General features: G+C 46.4%; 1 protein-coding gene across 1 annotated transcript; it reads left to right on the forward strand.

The window, feature by feature from the left end:
- The first annotated feature begins 795 nt into the window (after positions 1 to 795).
- Positions 796 to 27896, forward strand: LOC307208789 (major histocompatibility complex class I-related gene protein-like). Its single transcript, XM_079963755.1, is given in 9 exon segments — positions 796 to 966; positions 969 to 1065; positions 2143 to 2418; positions 14478 to 14753; positions 18809 to 19096; positions 20385 to 20468; positions 21167 to 21205; positions 21869 to 21901; positions 26525 to 27896. Coding segments are annotated over 9 exon segments (1272 nt in total). The 5' UTR covers positions 796 to 810; the 3' UTR covers positions 26548 to 27896.
- The last annotated feature ends 71 nt before the right edge of the window (positions 27897 to 27967 follow it).

The following is a 27967-nucleotide window of genomic DNA, read 5'->3' on the forward strand; positions in this document are numbered from 1 at the left end:
CCCAGGCAGGGGGAGAGAAGGAAGCAGAGATACGTGGAGATATAAAATGCCCCTTTAAAAAGCAGAGAAAGGAAATTGTGGCATGTTAGTGGGCTCTGGCCTGTTTGTCAGTCTCCCAGCACCTGCAGCACTTCTTTGTGTGGTCATTTCTCTCTCTCTCTCTCTCTCTCTGTGTGTGTGTGTGTTGACCTCAACCCTGAGGTTCAGCTCTTGTTGCAACACTGAGCATCTCTTTACAAGGCAGAAAGTTAAACGCTGGAACCCCCTGCCACTAGATAGAGGACGCAGGAGAATAGCCGGGCTGCTGGATCACCCCAAAGGGGCCCATCGAGTCCAGCATGGCGGTCTCCCAGTGGCCACCCAGATGTCCCAGTAAGGAATCATGCAGGGAGGACGGGAGGGACACCCAGCGAGTGGGATGCGAATGCATTTACTGCCTCTGACAGCGGAGGAAGAAGGGAGCCATCTTTGAAGCCATGCAAGGGCTTCTTAAAAACAGGACCCAGGAGGCTGCCCTGCACTGTCTTGGGCCACGAGTCCGCCTCGCTCAGGATCTCACAGCCCCTCTCCCCAGTTTAGAGAGGGGGGCGATTCCCAGACCCCCCTGGAGATGCGGGGACTGAACCTGCGGTCCCCCCCCCCTGGCAACCCCCCCTCCGCCCTCCCTGCAGGGCAGGACAGGAAGAGCTGAGAGGGGGAAGGGGAGGGAGGGGGGGAGGGGGCGATTCCCAGCGAGGAGCTGCAGTCACTTTCTCTTTCCCTCTCCAGCCTCGCTCCCAAACTTGCGCCTCGAGGTCTGCCTGGCGACTGATGCCGCAATCTGCGTGCAGATTTCCGATTGGTGGAATATTACCCCCTCGCCCAATCCCGGCTCGCTCTGCTGCTGGTTCCGCGGGCGGGGCAGAAAACGGGTCTCGGAGTCGGAGGGAGAAGGACGTCGCTGGAGTAAGAGGAGGAAAAGGGAGCTTCGTTTTTGGGGGGAGATGGGGGTCCTCCTCCTCCGCTGGCCCCCCCTGATCCTGGGGGCGGCTGCCCACCTGCTGCTGCTGCTCCTGGACTGCGCAGGTGAGGACTCTGCTCTGGGGCGGGCGGAGAAAATGATCCCTCCCCAGACATCTCTTTCCCCGGCTTGGGGCTTGTTTTGTATGCCGCCCGGGGCAGGGGCCGCTTCCCTCCTGGGCTCGGGGCTCAAGCAAAGAACAAGACAAAGCTGGAAGGTGTTGGCAGGATTCATGGGGGGGGGGGAAGGGACTCGCCTGTCCCGCCCCCCGCAGCTTCGGGGTGACTCTGGTTTGTGTGTTTGTTTGTGTGTGTGTGTGAGAGAGAAAGAGACAGACAGACAGATAGATACAGTACAGGTCTTTTCTTTTCTTTTCTATTTTTTACCTTCCCTCTTCTAACCCTCAGCCGCTCTGAAAACTCCGCTAAAAACTCAGGAGCCCAGCCTGGGGGTGGGAGCTGGACCCGTGTAGAGCTGACTTCATTGCGGGGGGAACGTCTGAATAAGGGGTCCCCACCCGCAATTCCCAATGTTGTTTTGCTCAGGAGTTCCCTTTCACAGCCACATTCATAATCAGGTTCTCCTGCTTTACAGTTCTGACTCCCCCCCCAAAAAAAAATCCCCTTCCTGTTGCCTGTCAAAAATGTAGATTTTGTAAATTATGCAGGGGGCTCCTCTGTGCCGTTTCTGTACAGCCCCTTTCACTACGTTTTGTACGCTGTGTATCTGAAGAAGTGTGCATGCACACGAAAGCTTCTACCCAGAACAAACTTGGTTGGTCTCTAAGGTGCTACTGGACAATTTTGTTATTTCGACTGCGTCAGACCAACACGGCTACCTACTTGAATCTTTATTGTAAATAATTCTTGTGGTTCTCTAATGGAAAATGGCATGAATATAATACTATCTTTAGTTTAAAAGTTGCTTGTGCATACAAATTCTCAAAGTAACTGAAAAGCTTTAAGAACTAAAGAGTAAGACCTGTTATTTCTCTCTTAAGGGCAGGTCTACAAACTCCCCGAAACCCTGCTGAGCTTTGGATCTCCTAATTTGGGGCTGCTGCCTGTAATACAGCAGGATTAGGCTGCTGCCTTCATCTGCAGGACCCCTAACTCTCTGCCCCCTTTTCTCTTCCTTTCCAGGCTCCACTTCTCACTCCCTGCGCTACTTCTACACAGCCATATCTGAGCCTGGCCAGGGGCTGCCCCAGTTCATTGATGTGGGGTATGTGGATGACCAGCCATTTGTTCAGTATGACAGTGACACCAAGGAGTATCTGCCTCGTGTCCCCTGGATAAGGAAGGTGGAAAAGGAGGATCCTCAGTACTGGAACATGAACACTCAGATACTTCAGGGCATTGAGCTGGTGTTCAGGGCGGATCTTCAGAATCTGCAGAATCGCTACAACCAGAGCGGAGGTGAGTGGAAGGCAGGAGAGGAACAGAGTCACACCTCTCCCCCCCCCCAATAATGTTTCCTCCAAGGGCCAGAATTGCAGGGAGGGGGCTGCTGGGAGGAAAGGAAATGGAGGGTGGGGGTCTCCACCAGGGCAGAGGCATCTCCCCCTCCCTTAATGAAGGTCTGAATGGGGGCAAGGATGGGGTGGGGTGGGGGACAGAGAGGGAGACTTGGAGGGCAGAGACCCCCCCCCCAGTATGACCCTCTCTGGGCCTGCACATTCTACCCAGGAAATGTCTCCATTGCCTGCGCTTCCTTCCATGCTAGACTTGGTTTTCCCAAGCCTAGAAATCTGTCTAGTTCATTTTCCTCTGGGAGGGGAAGAGAAGGGTGGGATCCTGAGGCTGAGACAAGCAAGCCTTGAGTTCTGGTCCTGCTTAAGGAGAAGCCAGCTGCCCAGACAGAGGTGCTGATTGGCTGACCCTTCTGACCATCACCAAGCCCCTCCCTCTCCCTGGCACAGTGTTGGAATAGAAGCCTTTTTAAGGAACACAAATGGACTGGGTTTTGGGGGGGTCAGAGTGGCAAATACATGAAGTGGGGGGTGGACCAGAGCCCCCAAGGCTCCCACACCTCCAGCAAGCATTATACATCTGTACTTACTTTGATCTCTTAATGGTCTACACTTACGGAAGAGTAGCAGGACCCTTTAGAAAGGTCTTTCACCCCCTTTGTCCAGTTATGACAATTTCTGCCACACTCCTCCCCCACCCCCTGCCCCATCCAGCCTTGGAACTGTGAAGACAGGAATCATTTAAACTTAGTAAAAGCTGGTAGACATCCAGCAAAAGCCTCTTGGCACACATTTTTGTTTTTATTTTTTATTTTTGTTAAAGAAATATTGATTAAGGTTTTTCAGAACAAATCCAAATCAAAACAATACATCAAAATTAACAATCAAAAACAACACAACAAAACAACAAAAACAAAAAAGGAAAAAATTATTGCTTACTTGCTAGTTTTATAACCCTCTTTCCTGACTTCCTCACATCTCCTTTTTCTACGTTCCCCTTTACACAAATCAATTTTAGCAATTTCTTACCTTCTTTCCAATCTTATTCAATATTGTACATTTCAACCTATTATGCATTTATTTTCCTTCTCTTTTAAGAAAAAAAGAAAAGAAAGTTTTATCACATGTTCTTTGTAATTTAGCTTAGTCCTTTATATCATTTGTTTAAACACAACATAATAGTACTCTGGTCTTGCCCCTTCCTTTCCACATCATTTTTGCATATTTCTTTTTACCAAACCCCTAGTGCCCTATTATTTTTGTATCTCACATCATTTTAACATTCAAACATTTTACAATGTTTTTGAAGATATTCTTTAAATTTCTTCCATTCCTCTTCCACCGATTCTTCTCCCCGGTCTCGGATTCTGCCAGTCATTTCTGCTAATTCCATGTAATCAATCACTTGCATCTGCCATTCTTCCCGGGTGGGCAAATCTTGTGTCTTCCAGTACTTTGCGATGAATATCCTTGCTGCGGTCGTTGCATACATAAAAAATGTTCTATCTTTCTTTAACACCAATTGGCCGACCATGCCCAAGAGAAAGGCCTCTGGTTTCTTAAGGAAGGTATATTTAAATACCTTTTTCAGTTCATTATAGATCATTTCCCAGAAAGCCTTAATCCTTGGGCACGTCCACCAAAGGTGAAAGAATGTCCCTTCAGTTTCTTTACATTTCCAACATTTATTGTCAGGCAGGTGATAAATTTTTGCAAGCTTGACTGGGGTCATGTACCACCTACAGATCATTTTCATAATATTTTCTCTTAAGGCATTACATGCCGTAAATTTCATATCAGTGGTCCACAACCTCTCCCAGTCAGCGAACATAATGTTATGACCAATGTCCTGTGCCCATTTAATCATGGCTTATTTAACTGTTTCATCCTGAGTATTCCATTTTAACAGCAAGTTGTACATTCTCGAAAGTGTCTTGGTTTTAGGTTCTAACAGTTCTGTTTCTAATTTTGATTTTTCCACCTGGAAGCCTATTTTTTTATCCAAATTGAAGGCTTCTCTTATTTGGTGATAATGTAGCCAATCTCGCACTTTATCTTTTAGTTTCTCAAAACTCTGCAATTTCAATGTATCTCGGTCTTGTTCTAGTATCTCCCAATATTTTGGCCATTTGGCCTCCATATTGAGTTTTTTCAAAGCCTTGGCCTCCATGGGTGATAGCCACCTTGGAGTCTTGTTTTCCAATAAATCTTTATATCTTGTCCAGACATTAAACAAGGTTTTTCTGACAATATGGTTTTTAAATGCTCTGTTAACTTTTACCTTGTCGTACCACAAATATGCATGCCACCCAAAAGCATTATTGAACCCTTCCAAATCCAAAATGTCAGTGTTCTCAAGAAGTAGCCAGTCTTTCAACCAGCAGAATGCTGCTGATTCATAATAAAGCTTCATGTCTGGCAGGGCAACCCCCCCTCTTTCCTTAACATCTGTCAATATTTTAAATTTTATTCTGGGCTTTTGCCCTGCCAGACAAATTTAGAGATATCTCTTTGCCACCTCTTGAAACAATCCATCTTGTCCACAATCTGTAAAGTTTGAAACAAAAACAACATTTTTGGCAATACATTCATCTTTATAGCAGCAATCCGACCCAACAAGGAAAGCTTCAATTTTGACCAAATTTCTAGATCTTTTTTGACTTCTGACCAACATTTCTCATAATTATCTTTAAATAAATTCAAGTTTTTAGCAGTCATATTGATCGCTAGGTACTTCACTTTCTTAACCACAATTAAGTCTGTCTCCTTCTGAAACCTTTCTTTTTCCCTTGTTGTCAGATTCTTCTCTAAAACCTTAGTTTTTTGTTTGTTCAATTTGAATCCTGCCACATGACCAAATTCTTGAATCAATTCTAACACCCTTTTCGTACTAGATTCTGGCTCCTGTAATGTAAGAACCAGGTCATCTGCGAAGGCCTTAAGTTTATATTGTTTAGCTCCGACCCTAATTCCCTGGATGACCGGTCCCTTCTGACCATGTTCAGAAGCACCTCCAGGACCGATATAAATAACAATGGAGAGATAGGGCAGCCCTATCGTGTTCCTTTTTCAATCCTAAAGTCTTCTGACACCACATTATTAACTATCAATTTTGCCTTTTGTTCTGAATAGATTGCTTCTATCCCATTTTCAAACCCCCGTCCCACTCCCATTCCCTTAAGATTTTTCTTCATAAAGTTCCAAGAAATGTTGTCAAAGGCCTTCTCCGCATCAATAAAAATTAAAACTGCTTTTGTATTAATATTCTCTTGTAATAACTCCAAAATGTCAATGATATTCCTTGTATTATCAGACAGATGTCTGCCTGGAAGAAAGCCTGCCTGATCTTTGTGAATTACTTCATTTAAGACTCTTTTTAATCTATTAGCTAAAATATCTGCAAAAATTTTGTAATCCACATTTAGAAGGGATATGGGACGGTAGTTCTTAAATTGTGTCTTTTCAGATTCAGATTTCGGTATAAGTGTGATGAAAGCTTCTTTCCTCGACTCCGGAGCCTTCTTTCCCTCCAAAATCTCATTACATACCTCCTTTAATGGTTGAATTAAGTAGTCTTTCAAAGTCTTGTAATACTTGGAGGTTAGTCCGTCAGGTCCTGGAGACTTGCCTAGTTGCATGTTCTGAATGGCACCTTCAATCTCCTGTTCTGATATTTTATAATTCAATGTTATCTCATTTTCTTGAGATATCTTTTGTAATCCATTTGTTCTTAAGAATTCGTCTATCTCAGTCTCGTTCTGTGGCCCCTGGGTATAGAGTTGTTTAAAGTTTCTCTGGAAGCACTTTCTAATCTCCACAGGATTCTGAATGTTTTTTCCTTCAACCTCAAGATTTGTAACCGTATTCAGCTTCTGTCTTTTTTTCAACTGCCACGCTAGATTGATTGATTGATTGATTGGTTTATTACGGCCATTGGCCCATATCTAAAAACAATACATCAAAATTTATCCATAAACAATACAATTTAAACAGTTCCAAGTTAAAACACCCCTATAAAACCAATTTTACTTCAATTAAGTAAACTATACACAATAAGCTCCCTCTATGTCAACCGCAATTCAAATCCCTCAGATTTTGGGGGATATGCGTCTTAGTTCTGGCACTTATTGATGGTTCTTAAGTTTGGCTAAGCTGTCCGAGTCATACAGTGATCCATTTCTCCTCTTATGAAATAAGACATTAATCAGGTATCTAGCGACTGCAAGGGATCTACTTGAGTCTTTGTCGTTTAATAAGTATATTATTTGGGCTTCCTGAGGTCTGTCAGCTATTCTCGATAGATATGGGGCCAGAAACTTGGACCGTGAAGCCGAATGTATAGGACAACAGAAGAATATGATATAACGATTCTATAGATCCACTTTTACAGTCACAGAGGAGTGAGATCTGTCCGTTGGAGAGTCTGTTACCCAACACATTTGATGGGAAAACATTGAATCTAGCCTTTATAAAGGCATACCTGTGCATCACCACAGATAAGGTAGTTAAATAAGATGGAAGCTTCGTTGGTGGTGTTAAGCCAAGGTTTATTGGCGAACAGGTGCCACCACCTGTCGCAATATTAAATTGTAAATCCATCTCCTCTAATTTGTGAGTTATAATTCTCTTGGCAGAAATTAAATCCAATTTTAGTAGTTCAGATGGAGATAGTCCTAAGGACACAAGTTTCCCATGTATTATTTTTGCCCAAGGGCTAGGGAAGTCGTCTCTCCAGAGACACTGTATCAAGTGGAGATTTGGAAGTTTATGCCATAATGCCAACCAATAACAGAGGATGCATTTCCATAATGTGGTTTCTAGAGCTGTAACATTTAGTTCGAGACGTATAGCAGTATTGCTTACACACCTGGGTAATTTTAGCAACCTTCTTAGCAGCTGGTTTTGGATTACCTCCAATTGGGTTAGATTAACAAAGGACCCCCATATTGGGATTGCATATGCTATTGTTGCAATCACCTTTGCCTTGAAAACTTTTAACACTGATGGAATATGGAAAGCCCCATCTGAAAAGAAAAAACGCAGTAGCGCAAAGGAAAGGGCTTTAGCTCTATTTAATACTTATGCCAGATGGACCTTCCAGCCCATGTTGTATTGGAGAAGGACTCCCAAGTATTGAAATTTAAAGACTTGGTCAATGGCTTTTTCGTCTATTCTCCAATTATAGGTTTTTCGACTCTTGGTGAAAATTAGAACTTTGGACTTGGCATGATTAATTGTAAGAAAATTTGATTTGCAGTAAGCATCAAAAATTTTCAGTGCCCTCCTAAGGCCTACTCTTGAGAAAGATAGGATCACTGCGTCGTCTGCGTAGAGTAGAAGGGGGCAACGATATTGGGCAATTCTGAATGTTTTTTCCTTCAACCTCAAGATTTGTAACCGTATTCAGCTTCTGTCTTTTTTTCAACTGCCACGCTAGCAGTTTCCCACATTTATTTGCTGATTCAAAAGTCTTTTGTCTCATTTGTTTAATTTTCCACTCAACTTCCTGATTTATCAATTTCAAATATTGTACTTGATATAATTTAATTTCTCTCAGAATCTCCTGTGACTTTGGTTTCGATCTTAGTTTTTTCTCTCCTTTTATTTTCTCCAATTTTTTTTTCCTTTTTCTCATTTTGGGTTCTCTTTTTTATGGCATTCTGTTGTATCAGAAACCCCCTCATGACCGCTTTACTTGCGTCCCAGATTACTCTTTTTTCAACTGTAGTTTTCAGGTTTACTTCAAAGTAGTCTCTCAGAGTCTTTTGGGCCTTCTTAACAATCTCTTGATCTTCCATCTGAAGGAACCAGTTAATGTTAGTTTCATTTCCATCTTCACGGCGTTATGGTCGGAGCAGGTTTTGGGGCAGATCTCCACCTTTCTAGTCTTTGGTGCCAGTCCTCTAGTTATCCATATTTGGTCAATTCTAGTCCAGGTCATTTGGGATTTTTAGTTCTCCAAATGTCAATCAGATCCATATTGTCAGTTAGTTCAAAAAAAGTTTTAGGTAGCCTGCCATCCTTTGTTATGTTTTGTCTTTGAGCTTTATCCATATTTGTAGATACCACCCCATTCATATCTCCCATCATAATAATGTTGTTATAGTCCATGTAGTCCAGCATTGTCTCATGCAACTTCTTATAAAATTCTGACTTCCCCTCATTTGGTGCATAAATTCCTAAAATTTCAATTGCCACAATTCTCCCTTGTTCATCTTTAAAAAGCAATTTTGGTGATAGGCTTTCTTTTGCATAGATAACAACTCCTCTCTTCTTCACTCTGTCCGATGAGATAAATTCTTGGCCTAATCTTTTGTTAATTAGAACTTTCCTGTGTAGCCTAATCACATGCGTTTCCTGTAGGCAAATTAGGTCTAATTGTTCCTTTTTTAATATATGAAAAATCCTCTTCCTCTTGTGAGGAGAGTTACAACCATGAATATTCCAGCTTAAAAGTTGCAGAGACATGTTGAGATATGTCTATTTTCCTCCCACTGCTCCCCGAAGTTCTTCTCCCTTTGACGGTGGTATCACTTTCTCCGGTTCGTCAAGACCCAAGGGTGTAAGTAGAGAACTCAGTGGTCCAGGTCCTAAGGCTTCTAGTTCTTTTTCAGTCTCTTTCTGGAGGCCTTCTCCGTAATCACTCAAAATTTTTTCCTTATCTTCAACTGTTCTGATTTTAACTTTTTTCCCTCTAAAATTAAAAGATAGTCCCTGGGGGAACTCCCATCTAAAAATGATTCTGTTACTTCTCAGTAGTTTCACCAAATCTCCATAGTTTGATCTGAGGTCCAGAAGATGTTTCGGAATGTCCTTGTAAATTTCCACTCTAAAATCGTGAATCTCAAGAGTCTTTTGAAAGTGCGCACCCAGTATCTTGTCTCTTTCTTCCTTTGATCTGTGGGAGATCAGGCAGTCCCTTGACCTGACCTTCCTCCCTCCCTTTCCAAGTCTGAATGCACTTGTAATTTTAAAGTCTTTATCCTTTTCCAAAGGCCAAAATTCTGCAAACTCTTTTGTCAAAAACTCAATTAAATCCTCCTTCTCAAGTTCTGGAACTGACCTCAATCTCAGATTATTTTCCCTAGTTTTCATTTCTAACATAGACAGATATGCCTGGTGTTCACCAGTCTGTTTACGCATGGGTTTGATTTCCTCTTGCACAGCCTCTACTTTCTGTCTGTTCTCCTCAGATATTTTGCTATTTGCTGTGGTGGCCTCAAATAATTTCCCAATAGATTCTGCATTTGACTTAACTTGCTCTGCATTTGACTTAACTTGCTCAGTCAGGTTGTTAACACTGGCTGTATTTTGGTCAAGTTTAGCTGATTGCTCAGTCACCTGCTTGCTCAGGCCATCTAGTTTTTCAAAAATTTTATCTCATACTGTGGTGAAGTCTCCTCCTGTGGCCATTCCTTCAGGCCCTATTTGCTCTAAATCTTCCTCTTGCGCCACAGGAATAGTGGGAACAGATGATCTACGCAGCTGTGAGATTATGCTAGGCTGCTGTGTTTTGGTTTTACTTGATCTTGTCCTTCCTCTCATTCCACTGCTGTCTATGCGTCAAGGTCAGTCTCACGATTTGTAATTCCCATGGAAATCCCCAAGTCCAGAGATGGAAAAATACCCCCAGTAGTTAGACAGCTTCAGTCTTCCACTAGAGGGACACAATGTTTATCTCAAAAGTCACAACTTATAAAGTCTTTTTCCAAGTCTTTTCAAGTTACAAAATGTCCCTTCAAATATATAACAGTTTCAAATGTCCAGAGAGCTTCAAATCCTTTAACTTGCAGAGTTAATCACAAAAAGTTACAATGTCTCCAAAAGGTGCGAGTTGCAAAATGACAGTTCTTGCAGCCTGACAGCTCAAATAGTCTGGCAGCCCGGTCTCCGAGGATAGAATAAATTTTTATAAATCCACGCAAGAAGAGGGAAAGCCAAATTCTTCCTCTTCCACCTTAAAATAAGGTGAAATTCTGTATCTGATGTTCAGATAACTATCTTTTAAAGCATAGTTCAGAGCAAAAGTATGTTACACGTCCTTGCTTTAGATCTTTAAGCAGAGCCGGGAGACGGACTTCCTGGTTGCGTCTCCCGCTTCAGTGTCCAAATTACTTATTTTTTTTTTAACAGTCCGAATTTCTTAAGCTTCACCTACTCACGGTAGTTGTTTCTTAGCCGAATTGTCCCAAGAAAAAGGTCAGCACTCCCCGACAGCAGCTTCGCGGCTTCACTCCGCGGAAAAGGCGATCGACCCTCAGCACCACACCAACCCCGTCACTTTCCAGAGCCCCTTACGGGGTTCCTTTCCAGTTTCGGGGGACGTTTAAGGTGCCCGCTGGGTCCCACGGCCACAGGCTTCCGCTGCCTGTGGTTTTCCAAAAGGGGTCTCCGCTTCGCCGTAGCGGACGACCCTTTTCCACGGAGCTCCCTCTTCGCAGTTAGAAGAGGGCAGCCATTGCCGTTCACGCCGCCTCCGGAAGTCCACATTTTTGTTTTTAAAACTTCCTTCTGAAATGAGTCAGAAGATGTTAGTCCTTTTGAGACGTTAGTTGTGTGAAAGGAGTCAGCATGCTGGAAGGGTGGGGGGTGGTAGTTGTGTTTAGCCCCAAAGTTGAGTGACTCCCCCGTCTAATTGCAATTTTGGAGCAGAACTTCAGAAGTGGGAGCCTCTGCTGGGTCTGGAGGGAGATCTCTCTATGATTTTGCACCTTTACCTTCCAGGCTTCTATACTTCCTCACTTCCTAAGCAGGCTCCCTGCTTCAGGACTTTAGCCCTGCCCCTAACGGCATCAAAAGGTGTCCCAGCACTTCAAACAATAACTGAAGGGGAGGGGTAGAAAGGTGGGTGAGATTGACAGATGTCAGATTCACCCTCCTGCCCCTTTTGGCCCATGGGGGCAATCCAGGATCTGGGCCTGAAGCCAAAGAGATTCCCCCACCTGTGAGACAGAATAATGGAGGTGGAAGGAGCCTTGCCAGCCTGAGTGTGTCCAGAGCCCTCTGGGGCCTTCGTTGGCCTTGTAGGGCTTGCAAGGAAGAAACCCAGGGGGTCAGCTGAGACCAAGCCAGCGCTGCAATGGGCAGGTCTGCTTTTCTTGCAGTGGGATCAGGCCTGGCCTGGCCTTGCAGGCTTCCTCTTGGGCTCCTGCGAATTCTGCTTCTCCCCCTTTTAAAAACGGGGATTGGGTCCCTCCTGAGCCCCTGCACCTATCCATGGAAAATGCCCCATAAATGTCACCAAGGGGCGCCTCTCGATTCCTGATCATTTCTTGCAATTGCCACTTTAAAGGTGCCACGGACAGCCCTGGAAATGTCATCTGATTCTGTTTAAAGACAATGTTGAAGGTACAGGTGTATCGTGATTAAACCCACTTAACAGCTTGAGGAAACGGGAGGGGAATGAGCTTCATTTATAAAATGAGGGAGAAAGCAATTTATGCTGAAGAAGCAATGAGACAGAGCAACTTCCCTCCAAGCCAAAGCTCCATATCCAGACCAGCTGGTGGGATTTGTGGTTTGGTTTGTTGTTTGCATAGGCCAACTACAAACCATTGTTTGAGTGCATAAAAAGAACTATATCACCTTGGGACATGGTCTTGTAGAAGATACTATTTATTTATTATTATTATTAAATACGTTGAGTAGTTCTAGAGGGAGGACTCCAGAGCAGTAGCACTGTTACAATCATTTATCTTGCCAGAGTGAGCAATCTCCCTTCTCTCCCCCACACACCTTTCTGGGGCCTCTCCTGACCCCCCCCCAGCTGATTTGTGGGGAAGGAGATGGGGTGAAAGCCCCAGTTTTGTGAGTGAGACTTGTTCCTTCTGGCTCCCGCGAGAATGTGTTAGCTGAATCCAGCCCAGAAAAGCAGGATTTCCTTCGAGAGAGGCTTCTGTAATGCAAGACATTCTGTACCCAAACTCAATTCAGCTGTAAGCCAAGGGCTCCTGAGATGAAAGGAGAAGCCTAAATCAGAAGTGAGAGCCACCTGGTGTCCTCTGGGACAGCCTCTCCTCCATTGCTGAGCTCCCTCAGGCTCCCTGGAAACACAAAGAGCAACAGAACTCTGTACATGGCCAGGAGCAACCATTGCCAATTCCCATCCTGCCTTGGGGTGCCTGAGGTAGCTTCTCTCCATGGTTTTGGTGTGGGAAATCAAAATGGCTGTCTGCTGACCCTGCTGGCTGGCCTAGAGGAGACCGGGCTGGGATCCTCAGCACCCGTGGGCCCTGCCAGCGGTCTGGGGTCTCAGCGGGTGCCGGGTGATGCCACCTGCCAAGTGAAAACACCAGATCAGTGCTTCAGATACTGGAATTGAAGAGCAGATTTAAAAGTCATGATCATTAGCATATATAAGAACATCCTCCAGTTATGTGTTCTGAATGAGAGCAGAATAATCTATATTTCCATTCAAACCAGGTGTAACTGAAGTAACAGAGGTCAAAATTTATCCATGGCACCTCTTTCCACAGCAATAAACTGGATGTACCACTGTATATCACAACCTTTCATTTAGAAACTGCAATAATAATAATAATAATAATAATAATAATAATAATGATAAATAGCATGATGGGGGAAAAGATGGTGATTGTGATACAACACTGGTGAGAAAACCACATTAAAATCTTAAAATGCTACCTACAAGAGCGAAATAAGTGAATTAGTTGATCTGAAGACGTTAACTGCAGGAAAATCCAGAGAGTTTACATTCCGCCTATACAGTACAATCATGACCCCAGAATAGGCACAGCTATGAGTTCTCCCTATTCTATGAAACGTCTTCCCTCTGCTGCCTCCTCCTCCTCCTCCCCACTGCCCTGGTGAACTGGGGGTGGGGGGCGGCCGGGGTCTGCAGTGCTGGAGACGACAGGAAGGAAGGATGGTGTCCCTATTCCACATTCCATAGGGAGATGGGGGCTCCCACAGGGATGCTGGCTATCAGCTCCCCTTTCTCCTTGCAGCCTTTCAGAATCCATCAGGTTGTCTGGACTTTGCTCACTCCACCTGCTGATAGAGAACGGGGCCCCACACCTGGCGGTTGCTCTTCTTTAAAACCTGCCTTACCCCATGGAACTGACCTCCAGGAAAGAGTCCCTCAAGAAGAGAGTTCAGAAATGGGCTAGTCCCATTCTTCCCAGCTGGTTTTAGGTGTCCGGTGTGTGTGCTGCCAGGATCCCAAACATTTTTTACTTTATTTTATTTCACGATTGTAACTGCTCGATCCTCTGCATGTTTACTTGGAAGTAAGTCCAACCCCACTCAGTGTGACTTACCTTTAAGTAAATATGCAAAAAGAAATTTATGTAATATGTAGTGGGAGAATCAAAATGATCTGTCCCATTTAAGGATTATGGGACCACAAAACGATTCATTCAGAAGGCAACACAACTAAAATGAAATTTGAGGGGGGGATAATGGGGGACAACTTTTTTAAATGCTGTTGTTGCTTTGAAGATTTGGTGGTAGCCCCCTGGGGTGGGCAGGAGGGTGCAGGGACCCGCCATCTTTGACAAGGGCAGCCTGGCTTCTGCTGAGAAGGGGGGCCATTTTGAAGTGGGGCAACCCCCCCCCTGTGGCTTCCCTTTCCCTCTCAGGCTATGAGGAAACTTCTTTTTCCAAAGGCCCTTCCATGACTTTCCTCCTTTTAGGGAAAAGGTCCTTGATATGGAGAAGCTGGGGGGAGAGAGATGGAGGGGAAGAGGAGACCTCCTCTCTTGAAAGGCCCCCAATGAGAATCCACTAGGAATGGGGGGGAGAAAGTGTGAGGCGATGAGAGAGGGGGGGGCAATTAAAGGGGGGCTTGTAGTGTTTCCCTCAGTGAACGTGTTATGGGGATGAGCCTTCAGAAAGATACAATGCTGGTTGATTCTTCTCCCCTCTGACGGCTGCCTCTTCCCTGAGTCTCAGGCAAATAAATCCTTTTTCCTGGGCTCTTTTGCTGATGGGGGAGGGGCTGCTCTGACCCCCCTTGACCTCCTGGGCCTCTTCTGGTCCTTCCAGGGATCCACACCCTTCAGCAGATGTACGGCTGTGAGCTGAGTTCAGACGGGCACAAAGGAGGGCATATCCAGGACAGCTACGACGGGAGAGACTTCATTGCCTTTGACAAGGAGACCCTCACCTGGACGGCAGCTGATACAGGGGCCCAAGTGACCAAGAGGAAGTGGGATCCTGACTTGGCCGGGAACCAGTATGATAAGCACTACCTGGAGGAGATTTGCATTGAGTGGCTGCAGAAATACCTGGAGTACGGGAAGGAGACTCTGCTGAGGACAGGTGAGGGGGGGCAGAGTGGAGCGGAGGGGGGCTCAGTGGGGCAGTTTCCCTTCAAGCTCCCCTCCCCCCCTTAACAGTCTTCCTTTCTGGACCAAACAGCAAACACTTCTCTTGGTGGGGAAGGCAGAAATAAGTTTGGGGCTCTGGGAGGAGAAAGGGGGTCACTTCAGAGTATGATTGGGAGATGCTTAAAACAACCCCCATGCACCTTTGGCTACAATAAGGGATGGCAAAAGACAAACAGGAGGAGGGGACAAAGAAACAGCAGGGAAGGGGCCAGGAAAGCAAAATGCATTTTAAATTAACTAAAAAAATAAAATGGAAATGGACAGATTTGAGGCGGGATACAGAAAAACTTTTTGCCTTTACACTTCGGTAGGGGAAAGTGGGGCAGATTGATGCAGAAAAATTCAATCTCATATTTTATGTACCAAAATGAGTCAGATAATTTAAAAATATTGCTTTATGCATGGCATAACTAATCAATATTATAATAGCAATCAAAAGAACCATTAAGGTTAGAAGATAATGAGAATATAATGACTTGGGGAAAAAATGGGATTTGTATGATTGTGCCCCACCTACGGGGCACTTTGATACATAGCGCAAATTGTATGAGAATGGTAATTATTTACAAAAAATTAATTAAAAAAGCAATTTTTATTGTGAGATAAACCAGCCCTACAATTTGTAACTTAAAAATCTAAATTATGTATCAGAACTAACAGTGTTTCACAGATATCATAGACTTTATGGCAGGTTTTCTTAACAAAATATCAAAACTTGTATTAATCTTTCCTCAAACACCTATCCATTTAAAAAAAAAAACTTTGGAAAAACTTTAAAAAGTAAAAGAACTCACATTAGGTAGTCCAAAAATATGCTTAGAAAAAATAATATATTCCCTTAACGTTTAGCTTCTTTTGCCCATTATATCCACTGAAGTCAAAAGAAAAAGTATAAAGAGATGATATTCGAATGCGCCCTTTGAGAAATTTGGCAACTGCAAAACAGCATCCTTGAACTCAATGCTTGCCTTATCTTCTACAATAGGGAAGACAAACTTTCAAGACCCTGGATATTTCCTGAGATATGACACTTTATAATCTGTCATTTTATGTTTAGAAATGACTTTGGCCACATAGTAAACAACAGTTTTTATTCTTTTCGAATTTCATGAGTAGGAAATCAGTTTAGAGATTTCATGCAAACTTGTATAAAAGGTAAAGGTACCCCTGCCCGTACGGGCCAGTCGTGACCGACTCTAGGGTTGTGCGCTCATCTCACTTAAGAGGCCAGGGGCCAGCGCCGTCCGAAGACACTTCCGGGTCACGTGGCCAGCGTGACGAAGCTGCACTGGTGAGCTAGCACCAGTGCCGCACACGAAAACGCTGTTTACCTTCCCGCTATAAAGCGGTACCTATTTATCTACTTGCACTTAGGGGTGCTTTCAAACTGCTAGGTGGGCAGGAGCTGGGACCGAAACTTGTATATTGGGGCACTATTGTACATTAGTGGGTCACTTTTATACGTATCAATGTGCCCCAACGGACATTTTCAGAAAACTAACAATTATTAATAAAACCACTGAACTTATTTAAAAATCATGTGTAATACTGATTACTGAGTGGGATAATTTACCTTTGGTATTTTTAAATCTTAACTAAATGACGAAAAACAACATTGGAACACTTTTACATTTCACGTAATATTTTTAGTTGGCCGCACTAAAAACACACATACTCTCGTCAAACGCCAATGGCGAATTGGCGGGCAGCGCGGTCGCAACTGTCATACTCACACATGTAAAGACACGTTTTAGTGATGTCACGACACAAACATTTATCGATATTGAAATATTGTTGATGTGTCAATGTGCCCCGCCTCCCCCTACATACCTATGGGGAAAGTCTTTAAAACTAAATTAATTAACCTTTTTTTAAAATAGAAAATGTGTAGGGAGCCCGTGAAATACGGATGCAGCCCCCTCACTAAGTCTGTAGGTTAGCCACTCTTGGCCTAGAAGCAGAAAACCTGCACATAGTGAGAGAGTATGGGAATTCCCTCTTCTACCTTCTGTTACGAAAAAGGAGCAATGCTCCGGCGAGCTGCAGCTGGCTGGAATGCCAAACAGGATGTTGATGTTTGTGACTGTACCGTGGGAGCGAAAGGACAGTCTGTTCACTGTACTGAGCACTGGATGTTAGCTCAGTGTGTCACCTGACATGTACTGGAAGTACAGGGGTAGAGTCTCTCTCTCTGCTGTTGGTGTTTGGAGAGTGCAGACATGTTTCTCTGTACTGCTGCATAGACAGAAATAAAGGCATGTAAATACATTTCTGTCTGTCTCTTTCCCCCCCTCCTGGGGAATGCAGGGAGGAGGGAAGAGTGGTGTGTTCTTCTCACGTTTGAGGAGAATCGCCGATAGAGACCCCACCTGTCTCCTGCCGGGAGTCGCAGACAGGGAGGTCAACAGTAATCTAAGCCGGGTGCCTGGAGAAAGGCAGATTCCTCTGACATGGCTCAAGATTACAACACCTTCTTCTATTTTTTATTTGTGAGGAATTTTACTTTTTTCCTATGGGGAACATTCAGAAGTGTCATCTTCCCCAACCCCTTGCCTTGAAATGCTACAGTCCCCTCTTCTGCCTTCAGGAATCTGGCACAGGAGCCAATCAAATGATCAAGTGTTTGGACTGGCTTTCTTCCTGTCTCTCTTTATTAGCTTTGCTTATATGAACATTAATTAAACATAAAATAATTCTAGCACCCTCCCTTTTTGCGGACTGACACATATGTATTAGCCATGCTTAGAGAGATCTGAGCAAATTCATCTATGGGGCCTGGTGATAATTCACCCCAGAGACACTGAGCATATTTCTTGAGGTTGAGGATTTCATCTCAAAAGCCACATTGAAGTGTTTTCAAGGGTGACAACGTGCAAAATAGGCTGGGAATCATCCTCTTTGGGACGGAGGTTCTGTTGAGGACAGGTGAGGGGGTTGGGTGGGGAGGTTTTGTTTTGGGCTTCTGTGGGGAAAGGGCTTGACCTTCCTTCCTTCCTGCTCCCCCCAGCAGAGTCACATCCCCTCCTAGACCCAAGTTAACCAGTCCAGGCACTGCAAAGTGGGTGGGATCCTGGAACAGCCCTTTCAGACAACAGCTACCCAGGGAGCCAGTTTTTGAACAAGGGTTACATTCTGTGAATTGTGCCTAAAGCCAAAATTGTGTATAGTCAAAACACATTGGACTCAAGGGCGATTGGGTTGCCAAAGTCCTTCTTCCCCAGACGCCTGCCTCCTCTTTTTGGTTTTTAGAATATTTTTGGCAAGTGCATAAATCTGTATGTGCACAAGTTCAATGTGCGCAAGTTGCTGGCTTACTGGGCCTCCTGGTCTGCCCTTTCCACTCCAGGGGAGAAGGGAGATGGGCCCTTTCCAACCTCAAGGGACCCTTTCAGGGCAGGCGGGAGAACCAGAAAGGAGCTCTGTCTTTCCCAGGGCTCTTGGCTTTGCTCACTAACTATGGAGCTGAAAAGTCCCGGAGAACAGAGAGCAGTGAGTCCAGCATTTCTTCCCCCTCAAGAGAGGAACCAGGATCAGCCTGAGCTGCCCTCAGTTCATGACTTGCAACTTGGAAGGATCTGAATGAATCCGGCCATTGGGGACCGGTGGAAATTTGCCCCTCAGCCTAGAGGCAGCTCCCTGGGACAATCTTGGAACCACAAGTTGTCATATTTAAATAGTGTTAGAGCTTTATAAAGATGATAAATTATGTTAATTTGTATGCTGTCCTTCCTCCCAAAGGAGTCTGTTTTGTCAAACAAAGGATAAAATATCTGAAAACAGTTCCGCCATAGACACTGACTGGGGAAGATGCCAAGGGAGGTTGAGGAAATCCCATTTATTCGCAGTTCTTTTTAATTTCTGCAGATGTGATATTGCGACTAGGTTACCCCTTGGGTCCCTGCTCCTCTGCTCTTAAAAAATGCAGGATTTCTCCAGGCTCCCGTTGTGGATGTCTCTCTGTTAACCCCAATGCGGCCCTTTTTGCAGAGGCTCCGGTGGTGAAGGTGACCAGGAAGGCAGACTATGAGGGCCTGGAGACCCTCGTTTGCCAAGTCCACGGCTTCTACCCCAAGGAGATTGAGGCCAAGTGGGTGAAGGACGGGGAGGTCTGGCAGGAGGGCACCCTCCGAGGATTGGTCGCCCCCAACTCGGACGGGACCTACTATCTCTTCCTCAGTGTCCACATCGACCCCGAGGAGAGGGAGCGCTTCCGGTGCCGCGTGGAGCATGACAGCCTGGAGAAGCCTCTGGACGTGGCCTGGGAGAAGGAGCCGGGTGAGAGACAGACAGACAGACAGACGGGAGGGGAAGGGGTGGGCTCTGGGAGGGGAGTTTCCACCCAACTCCTCCCTTCATCAGCAGCACAGCTCACATGGGGAATCCCAGTTGGATCCTGTCTACGTCTCTGGAGGCAAGCGACTGAATCGGAATCGGAATCAGCCTTTTCTGGCAAGTGTCTCATAGGCCTTAAACTCAAATTGGATGTCGTAGGTAAAAACTGGCCATCACCTTCTTGCCTTTAAGCCTAAGTAGTAATGTCAAAGAATGTGGGCACATATTTTACTTCTTCAAAATCAAATTTACCCACAGTCACTGCGACTGAAAAAGGGGCAATGAACTTAAAAGGAGTAGTCCCAAACTGTACTTCACAGTGAAAAAGATGCTCGCTCACTCTTCCTCTCAACCGTGCCCAGCTACAAAAAGGTGATATTCATCCCTACTCAGGCCAAACAGCCTCACACCGCTGGGAAGAGCAAGCAGGAATTTTAATAACAACTCTTGTCTCTCACACACCGGCAGGGAAGCTGTGCCTGCAGGAACCAAAGCAGAATGTCTAAGAGCAAGACTCCCTTTTCCCCAGCAGGAGCCCCTGAACGCACATCCCCACCCACACCCCAGACTCCCCTTCTCACAGGCAGGCAAGCGAGAATTATGGAAGCGGCCCTTGAGCCAAAGACTCACCCAGGCAGGGCAGAGGGGACCAGGGCTCGCTCACTAGCGCTACCGAATTCAGAGATTCCACCCAAACAAAAAAACCTGGACATTTTGCCTCATTTTAAGAATCTGTCTGGACAGACATTTTAAGTCTGAAAAAGAGGGCGTGTCCAGCAAAAACCGGACGTATGGCAACCCTACACAAGATGCTTTTTCCTAAGGGTTTGTGCCTTCCCTGAAGGCCTGTAATGCTGGGCTCTCAGAGGGGGGTCTCAGAGGGGAGGGAATCCCTTCCTCTCAGGGTCAGGACAGAGAAGGCTGAAGCGCCTGAGCAGGAGGAAACCTGCTTTTAAGTCTTGAGTCTGTGATGAAACAGGTGCGCCTGTCAACTGTCTTCCTAAAATATATTGGGGGTTTTAAAGACCTCTAATGCTGAAAACATAAACTCCCTTGTATCGGGGCCACTACAGAGAAGACCTTGGCCTGTAAGGAGAGAGAGAGGGCCTGCTTTTCACACATAAAATCCTCCCGGGCTCATAGCTCAGCACCTCCACTCAAATCTCCTGCTTGAGGCCTTGGGGAGCTGCTGCCGCCAGTCTGAATAAAAATGTCTCTTGTCCCCTTTTAGTCAACCTGGGGCTCATTGTGGGAGCCATTCTAGGTGTCATGGCTGCCATCCTGCTGGTCTCTGGAATCATCTTCTTCATCCGCAGTAAGTAAATCCTGGATGCGTTTGCTGCCTCTCCTGTGTCTCCTTTTTTAAGCCTCCGACTGGGAATGTGCTGGTGGAGCTTCCTGGAAACTGCCCCTTGTATCCCTACAGAGACCCCTCCCCATAAAACACTCTCGAACATGAACCAAAAGTCATAGTGGTCATTGCTTTGTACTCACTCTGTGCTTAGGAAATTCACTTTCCACCTGACATTTTAATCAATCCTAAGCCTTCAATCCTGTGAACAATTAGCAGGGAGCCTTACTTACAAATCTTTAGGCGCCAGGCAAAAACATTTCTCTCAAACCAGGCCTTGAGCTTTTTAAGTGTGAGTTACTGGTTTGTTTTTGTTTTATCATGTATTTTGTGCTCTCATTTTGTATTTTTATTTGGAGAATCACCGAAATAATACTCCAAAAATGAATGAAGGGACTGGATAATGTTTCCTTCCAGCCTCTTGGAATTTGTCCACTGCCTAGTTTCCCCATGTTGATTTTCTGATTTAATTTCCTCAGTTTTTTCTACTTCTTTATAAAATGAGTTCTTTGAAAAGCTCCCCTTCCTTGGAGGTGTTTGGAAGAGACAGGAGAAGCATCTGCTGGGAAGGTTTCAACATCTGAGAGCCAAATTGTCGAAATGGATTTGAGTGGCCTCTGGATGTCCCTTCCAGCTCTGACCTTCTGCTTTTGTCTCTGCAGGGAAACAGAGCGAGAAATCAGCCTACAAAGCAGCCTCAAGTGAGTGACTCCTCCCCTCTCTCTGTCTGACATATTTCCCCCCAATATGGAGCAGGAACACGTTGCAAACAGACCAAAGCAAACCTGGTGGTGGCCTAGTCCTGCAGCCCAAGACCCTGATGGGAAGCTTCAGCCTGTCTGCTCAGCCTGTCTGGGGACAGCAAGGGGTCCCTCAGGGCCTGGAAAAGGCTGCAGAGAGACTGTCGGCTGAGGGAGGGGCTCCAGGAAGGAGCAGGAGGAAGAGCCGAGGGGGGGGGAGAGAGGGGTCTCTGGTGGTTTAATTTACTGGAACCTGAAGCTAAATATTTGGTTCATTGGCTTAAGTATGTGGGTGTTAGGAATCCTCCGTTCTGGATTTGACACCACTGCTCTCCCTCCCCAGCTTCTGCCTTTCTGCCCCCTTCCTGCCTAGATCACACCCACCCCTGCTCTAGTCCCCCGCTGCCTCCATGCCAGGCTGTGCCCATCTCTCTGCCCTCCAGCATCTGCTTATCCCCCCACTGCTGTCCTTGAGCCCCCTTGCCTCTGGGCTGCCTGTCCCTGAACTCTTCTTAGGCCTCTCCCCATATTGAGACCTATTTGGGATGGGGTTGGAGAAGGGCTGGGGGGGTGGGATCTCCCTCCCCGGGATCCTAACTCCTGTGTTTCCTCCCTGTGTTTCAGCAAGTGACCAGGGGTCTGCCATCTCCACCAAGGGTAAGTGGGGGTGCAGGTGGGGGCAAAGTGGGGCTCTTGCAGAAGACTCTGTGGGGAACATCCCCAAATGGGGAAAAGCTCCTGCTTTCCTGTTACCCACATTGGGAGTCATAGTTTGGGTTCTGAATGCGAGTCACATTTTGGGTGCTGTAAGGGATTTCTCCTTCTACTTAATAGTAGGACTGCTGTGTGTCCTTCTGGTATTCCCCCAGAGTGTGCAGCTTGGCTCACTTGCTTGAGCTGCCCTCTGTTGGGATTCAGAACTTACAGGGTTAAGATGTTCTGAGTCACGCCTCACATTCTGACGTCAGGTTTCCAAGGTTTGGAAGGTGGGAGGAGTTTTTTCCTCACTGTTGTGTGTCTGCTGCCTGAGAGAGACGGACGCAGAGGCAGCCATGAATGCTAGCAGTCCAGGAGAATCTGAGAAATGCTGAGCTGTAAATATTCTGCTGCAATAAAGAACTGATAATTTGGACACACAAGTGCTTGGTGTGTTTGGATCTGAAGCAACAGTTTTTTCCGCTGTGTTTTTACTCTGCAAGGCGAAACCGGAGAGAAGAAGATCGGCGCAGCTTGGCTAAGAAGTGTGCCGGACCGCTGTAAACAGCTAATTGGGGTCGTAAACCAATTAAGCTTTTATAACAGGTTATGGACTAATTACCGCTTGTAAAACTGTTGCTGAAAGTCTGCCGGAATGCTTTGAAGTCAGCTGCGTCAGCTGGAAGACGCTACCGAAGCCGAGGTCTGCGTTCTGTGTTTTTTGCCTGATGCTGAGAGGCAGAGAGCTGGGAAAGCAGCTGAAAAATCGGGTGCCGGAGAGCTGACTGGTTTTACGTGAGTAGCAGCTGGGGCCCCGGGGAATAGGAGAGAATGGCAGACAGCCAGGTCCTTGAGGACATTCCGCTTGAAAAGCTCACTTTAAGAAGTTGGGCAACCTGGTCCAGAAGAGTAAGGGGTTGGTTTCTGGTTACTGGGCTTTGGGATGTAAGCCAGAAAGAGCCACTACCCCTAAATCCAGGTCTTGATGGGACAGACGTTGCAGGCTTTGAGGCTGCGTTGCCTGAAGATAGCCAGCTGAGAATGCAAAGAGAGCTTGCTATGCTGAAAGCATGCGTACACGCATCGCTCTTACCTAGTTTGGAGGGCGTAAAGTCAGCAAGGGCTGCCTGGGAGGTGCTGAGAAGTTTGTGTGAAACTTCAGCAGGAGGCCAGGGCCCTGGAGAAGTCATGAAGAGCCTAGAAATGGCTGTAGCCCCAGTCCCTGAGGTGCAAGTCGGGGGGGCTGAGAATTCCAAAGGCAAGTTTCAAAAGTTTTCCACTGTGAGTGCTGAAGTGAAACGCAGTTTCAGCGAGGGCAGGGCTGGCACAGTGTGCTCTTCCGGAAGAAGGGGGGCCAGGCCAGCTGAAAGGAGCCCTGGGCAGTGTTTTTCCACTGGTGATCGTCGTCAGCCAAAGTCTGGAAAGCTGCGGAGAGCTAGACGCTTCAAGGCCGGCCACCTGTACAAAGTGAAGATAAGGCCTAAAGAGTTGCGTGGGAACGCAGAGGCCAGTCCGGTCTCCAAGGCAACGGAGGAGGCTACTTCTACGGAAGCTGCCAAGGTCCTAAGCAAGGGGGAGTTGGTTGCCGAGACAACCAGAGAGAACAGCTGCAGAAGCCCAAAGAGAGGGGGCGGCGAGACGTTTGTTGCTATGGCGTTGTCTGAGGACAGCTCTGAGAGAGACAATGACTTATGCTTTGTAATCGACTCAGGAGCTAACCGAAATCTGATTCCAGAGACCCCTGCAGTCGAGACGTGGAATTGCACGGCAATTCCGGCTGGAAAAACTGTTCAGTTCGCTAGTGGAGAAAAGAAAAATGTGACTAACGTTGCAAATGTCTTTTTTTCTGTTTTGCAGGAGCAGATGGAAGTTTGCATTGTGCCAGGAATTCTACACTGTATTTTATCTGTGCCTTATTTGTTAAAAAAGGGGTTTAAGGTTTCTTTTGAGAATGCTTTCTGCACAATCTCCAAGGGGGGAAAGCAGCTTGTCAAAGTTAAAAAGGGACAGAATGATCTCTTCATTCTTAAAACGTCTCTGGAGGGTGAGGGGAAGGTTGAGAAAGCACAAGCCCTGCGTGCTACAGTTCCCACTCATGTTTCATGTGTTTGTGTTTGGCATAAGTGTTATTCTAAAGCAGCAATGCTGCAGCAAGCAAAGGCTCTAGCAGCTCAGTCAGCTGCTTGTGGCTGCAAAGCCAGACAGGATGTATGTGACTGTTGCCATGGAAACAAAGGGGCAGTCCATTCTCCTTATTGAGCACAGGATGTGAGCTCAGTGTGTGTCATATGACCTGTACAGGATGTACATAGGTGGAGTTTAGAGTTTCTCTCTGTTTGTTGAAGAGAGCAGACACTGTATGACTGCTGAAGACAGAAATAAAAGCAATGTAGATACATTTCTGTCTGAGTCTGATTCCCCTCCCTGGGGATATGCAGGGAGCAGGGAGGAGGAGAAGCAGTTGGTGTGTTTTTCTCACAGCCTGAGGAAAATCGCCGGAACGGACCTCGTGTGTTTTTCCTGCCGGGAGTCGCCGGAGGGAGGTCAAAAGAATTCAGCCGGTGCCTGGAGAGATAGGCACATACCTCTGACCGAGCCTGAATTCTAACAGCTCATGGTTCTCTTGAAGAACTACAGGTGCTACCTGAGGTTAGCAAAGGCTGTAGAATTGAGGAATGTGCAAGAGTCCTAGATTGCCAGGCTTGCAGACAGGCCAAGGTAAAAGGGTGCAGTTACCCCAGGGTGGACAGGGTAACCACAAAACCTTTTGATCTTGTGCACATAGATCTGTTGGGTCCCATGAAAAAGTCAAGTTTGGGAGGGGCCAGGTTTCTGCTGACGCTGCAGGATGATTTTTCGCAGAACACCTGGACTCATGGTCTCAAATCCAAGGAAGATGCAGCACAGCTGATTAGAAGTTGGATTGAGGAGGTGGAACTAAGGTTCTCCACCAGAGTGCGAGCAGTCGCTAGTGACAGAGGTACACGGTTTACTGGGTCTGCTTTGCAGAAGTTCTTTCACAAGAAAGGGATACGTCACACAGTGACTTCTCCTCAACAGAGGGGGGTGGCAGAGCTCAGAAGTGAGGCTTTGGTTAAAGCTGCACAGGTGATGCTGTCAGATTCTGGGTTACCTCCAAGGTTTTGGATGGAATCAATTAAATATGTGAGCTTCACCTGGAATCGGTCCTACAATTCAGTGGTAGGAGACACCCCGTTTTTCATGCTTCACGGGAGGAAACCTCAGGTTCACTTCCTCCGTGCGTTTGGATCAATGGCCTCGGTGCCGGTGCCTAAGGCTTTGCAAGGGCCAGATGGACCCAAGTTCCAGAAAATGATCTTCTGTGGGTATGAGCCAGCGGCTCGTGCATGGAGGTTTGCGTACCCGTCAGGTGATCAGAGTAAGCTGCTGATCAGTAAACACGCTGAGTTCTATGAGCAGGATGAAAGGTCAAAGACTCCTGCCAGGCGTGATGTTCTTTCAGAATGTCTTTCTGATTCAGAGCAGGAAGGTTCTGATGAGGAGGAAGGAGAGCCAGGGGCTGAGTCTGCTGATGACGATCAGCTCACTAACCAAAGTCAGGAGCAGGATGGGGCATCTCCACAAGTTGTAAAAAGAGAGCCCAAGAGTGAGCCTAGTTCTCCTGTGAGGGTAATGCAAAGGATTCGAAGACGCTTTAAGTCAGAGGGGGAATCCTGGGATGCAGAGGACACACCTGCTGACCACAGTAAGTCAGAGGAAGTGCCTGAGTTTGTGCCCAGGCGGTCCAGTCGCACAACGAAGGGTATTCCACCTGAGAGGTATCAGGCCACAGGTGCGTGGGTAAGTTTCACACAATGCGAATCTGAGAGTTGTGAGGATGTTCCACAGATGCCTGACAGGAACGCCAGGAGAGGGTGCAAGGCATTGGGGAAGGGATTGATCTCACAGAGGTCTGCAAAGGTACATCCACAGGTCTCGTCAGAATGCTCGGCGAGAGGGGGTGTTGGGATTCAGAACTTACAGGGTTAAGATGTTCTGAGTCACGCCTCACATTCTGACGTCAGGTTTCCAAGGTTTGGAAGGTGGGAGGAGTTTTTTCCTCACTGTTGTGTGTCTGCTGCCTGAGAGAGACGGACGCAGAGGCAGCCATGAATGCTAGCAGTCCAGGAGAATCTGAGAAATGCTGAGCTGTAAATATTCTGCTGCAATAAAGAACTGATAACTTGGACACACAAGTGCTTGGTGTGTTTGGATCTGAAGCAACAGTTTTTTCCGCTGTGTTTTTACTCTGCAAGGCGAAACCGGAGAGAAGAAGATCGGCGCAGCTTGGCTAAGAAGTGTGCCGGACCGCTGTAAACAGCTAATTGGGGTCGTAAACCAATTAAGCTTTTATAACACCCTCTGCAAGCATTTGCTCTACAGGTCCATTTTGGTGACGCTCCCAGCATATCTCAGGTCTGATTTGACATGATGAGGGATGGTGGCTTTCCTTGGGAGGCTGGACTAGACGCCCTTTGGGTTCCCACTAGCTCTGTAATGCTGATGCCCCCACACCATGATGTTGGCTTAACTTTGAAACACCCCTGCTCTTTATTTTTGCAGTTTCATACCAGCCCAGTGTGTGAGATGAGACCAGAAGGAGCCTGCCCAAGTGTTGCTGTGAATTGCAGAGACTCAGAGCCCCTCTTGTCCTTTAATGCTGTTTCTGATGTTTCTTAATCCTGGCTCTCACTCACCCATTGTGACTCCAGCTGTAACTAGAATTTGAGGATAATCATGTTTTTCTGATGAATTTTGGCTAATTTTGCTTTGTAGCTGATTTTCAGAAATGTGTTTGTATTCATGAGAAATGTGCTGGATATACACAACTAAAAGCTTTAAAAAGGGGTGGGGAGATTGAGCAGTGATTTTGATGGTTTCTCTTGGATTTTTGTTGCTGTGGATCCCACCACAAGCCTTTCCCCAATCTTGTGTCACTCACTTTCCATCCAAATTGAAGGAAAGGCAACATCTGAGAACTGCTTTAGGTGTATTATGCATGAAATAGGCTAAGCTGTTACTGCCTACCTGCCTCTTGGGCCGCCCAGCCTTTGGCTAAACAGATGTACTGTCTGATCCTGCTGGCAGCCAAGGAGGAAGCCAGCAAGGAGAAGAGGCAGATCAGGAGCTTCATGGACACAGTTTGATCTGAAATAAGCAGCCCCTTCTTTTGGGCTTCAGGCCTTCAGTTCATGAGACTTATAGCCTGGTCCCCACAGCCTTCTAGGAGGGGTGACCCACTGGGAGTGGGACCACATGAACTCCTCCAAGTAAACTAGTTTTGCTGCCTTCAAATTGCCTAATATTTATCTCGCCCATTCACCTGTGGCCCTTGAGGAACATACTCCTCCCACCTGCAGTTCCCTCCATCTTCCTTCCCTTCTCATAGGCTGGCATTCCTTAAGGAGAGTCTTTCCTAGAAATAAGAATGCACTAACACCTGGGACGCAGGTGGCGCTGTGGGTTAAAGCCTCAGCGCCTAGGGCTTGCCGATCGAAAGGTCGGCGGTTCGAATCCCTGCGGCGGGGTGCGCTCCCGCTGCTCGGTCCCAGCGCCTGCCAACCTAGCAGTTCGAAAGCACCTCCGGGTGCAAGTAGATAAATAGGGACCGCTTACCAGCGGGAAGGTAAACGGCGTTTCCGTGTGCGGCTCTGGCTCTGGCTCTGGCCAGAGCCGCTTCGTCACGCTGGCCACGTGACCCGGAAGTGTCTCCAGACAGCGCTGGCCCCTGGCCTCTTAAGTGAGATGGGCGCACAACCCCAGAGTCTGTCAAGACTGGCCCGTACGGGCAGGGGTACCTTTACCTTTTTACCTTTAACTCTCTTAGGCCTCAATGGATTTGCTGCACCTTGCTTTGAAGACACTGGATGTAATTAATACTATTCTTCCTTTTGTAATATCCATTGGACTGAAATAAACAAGGGTGCCCTCCCTTTGTCTTTAGTGGTTCTTTCCTTCTTATCACAGAAGTTCCAGAGATTTTGAAGTCCTGGCAGGGAGGAGCCA

The sequence above is a fragment of the Podarcis cretensis genome, assembly GCF_951804945.1.
Source record: "Podarcis cretensis genome assembly, chromosome: 2".
Lineage (NCBI taxonomy): Eukaryota > Metazoa > Chordata > Lepidosauria > Squamata > Lacertidae > Podarcis > Podarcis cretensis.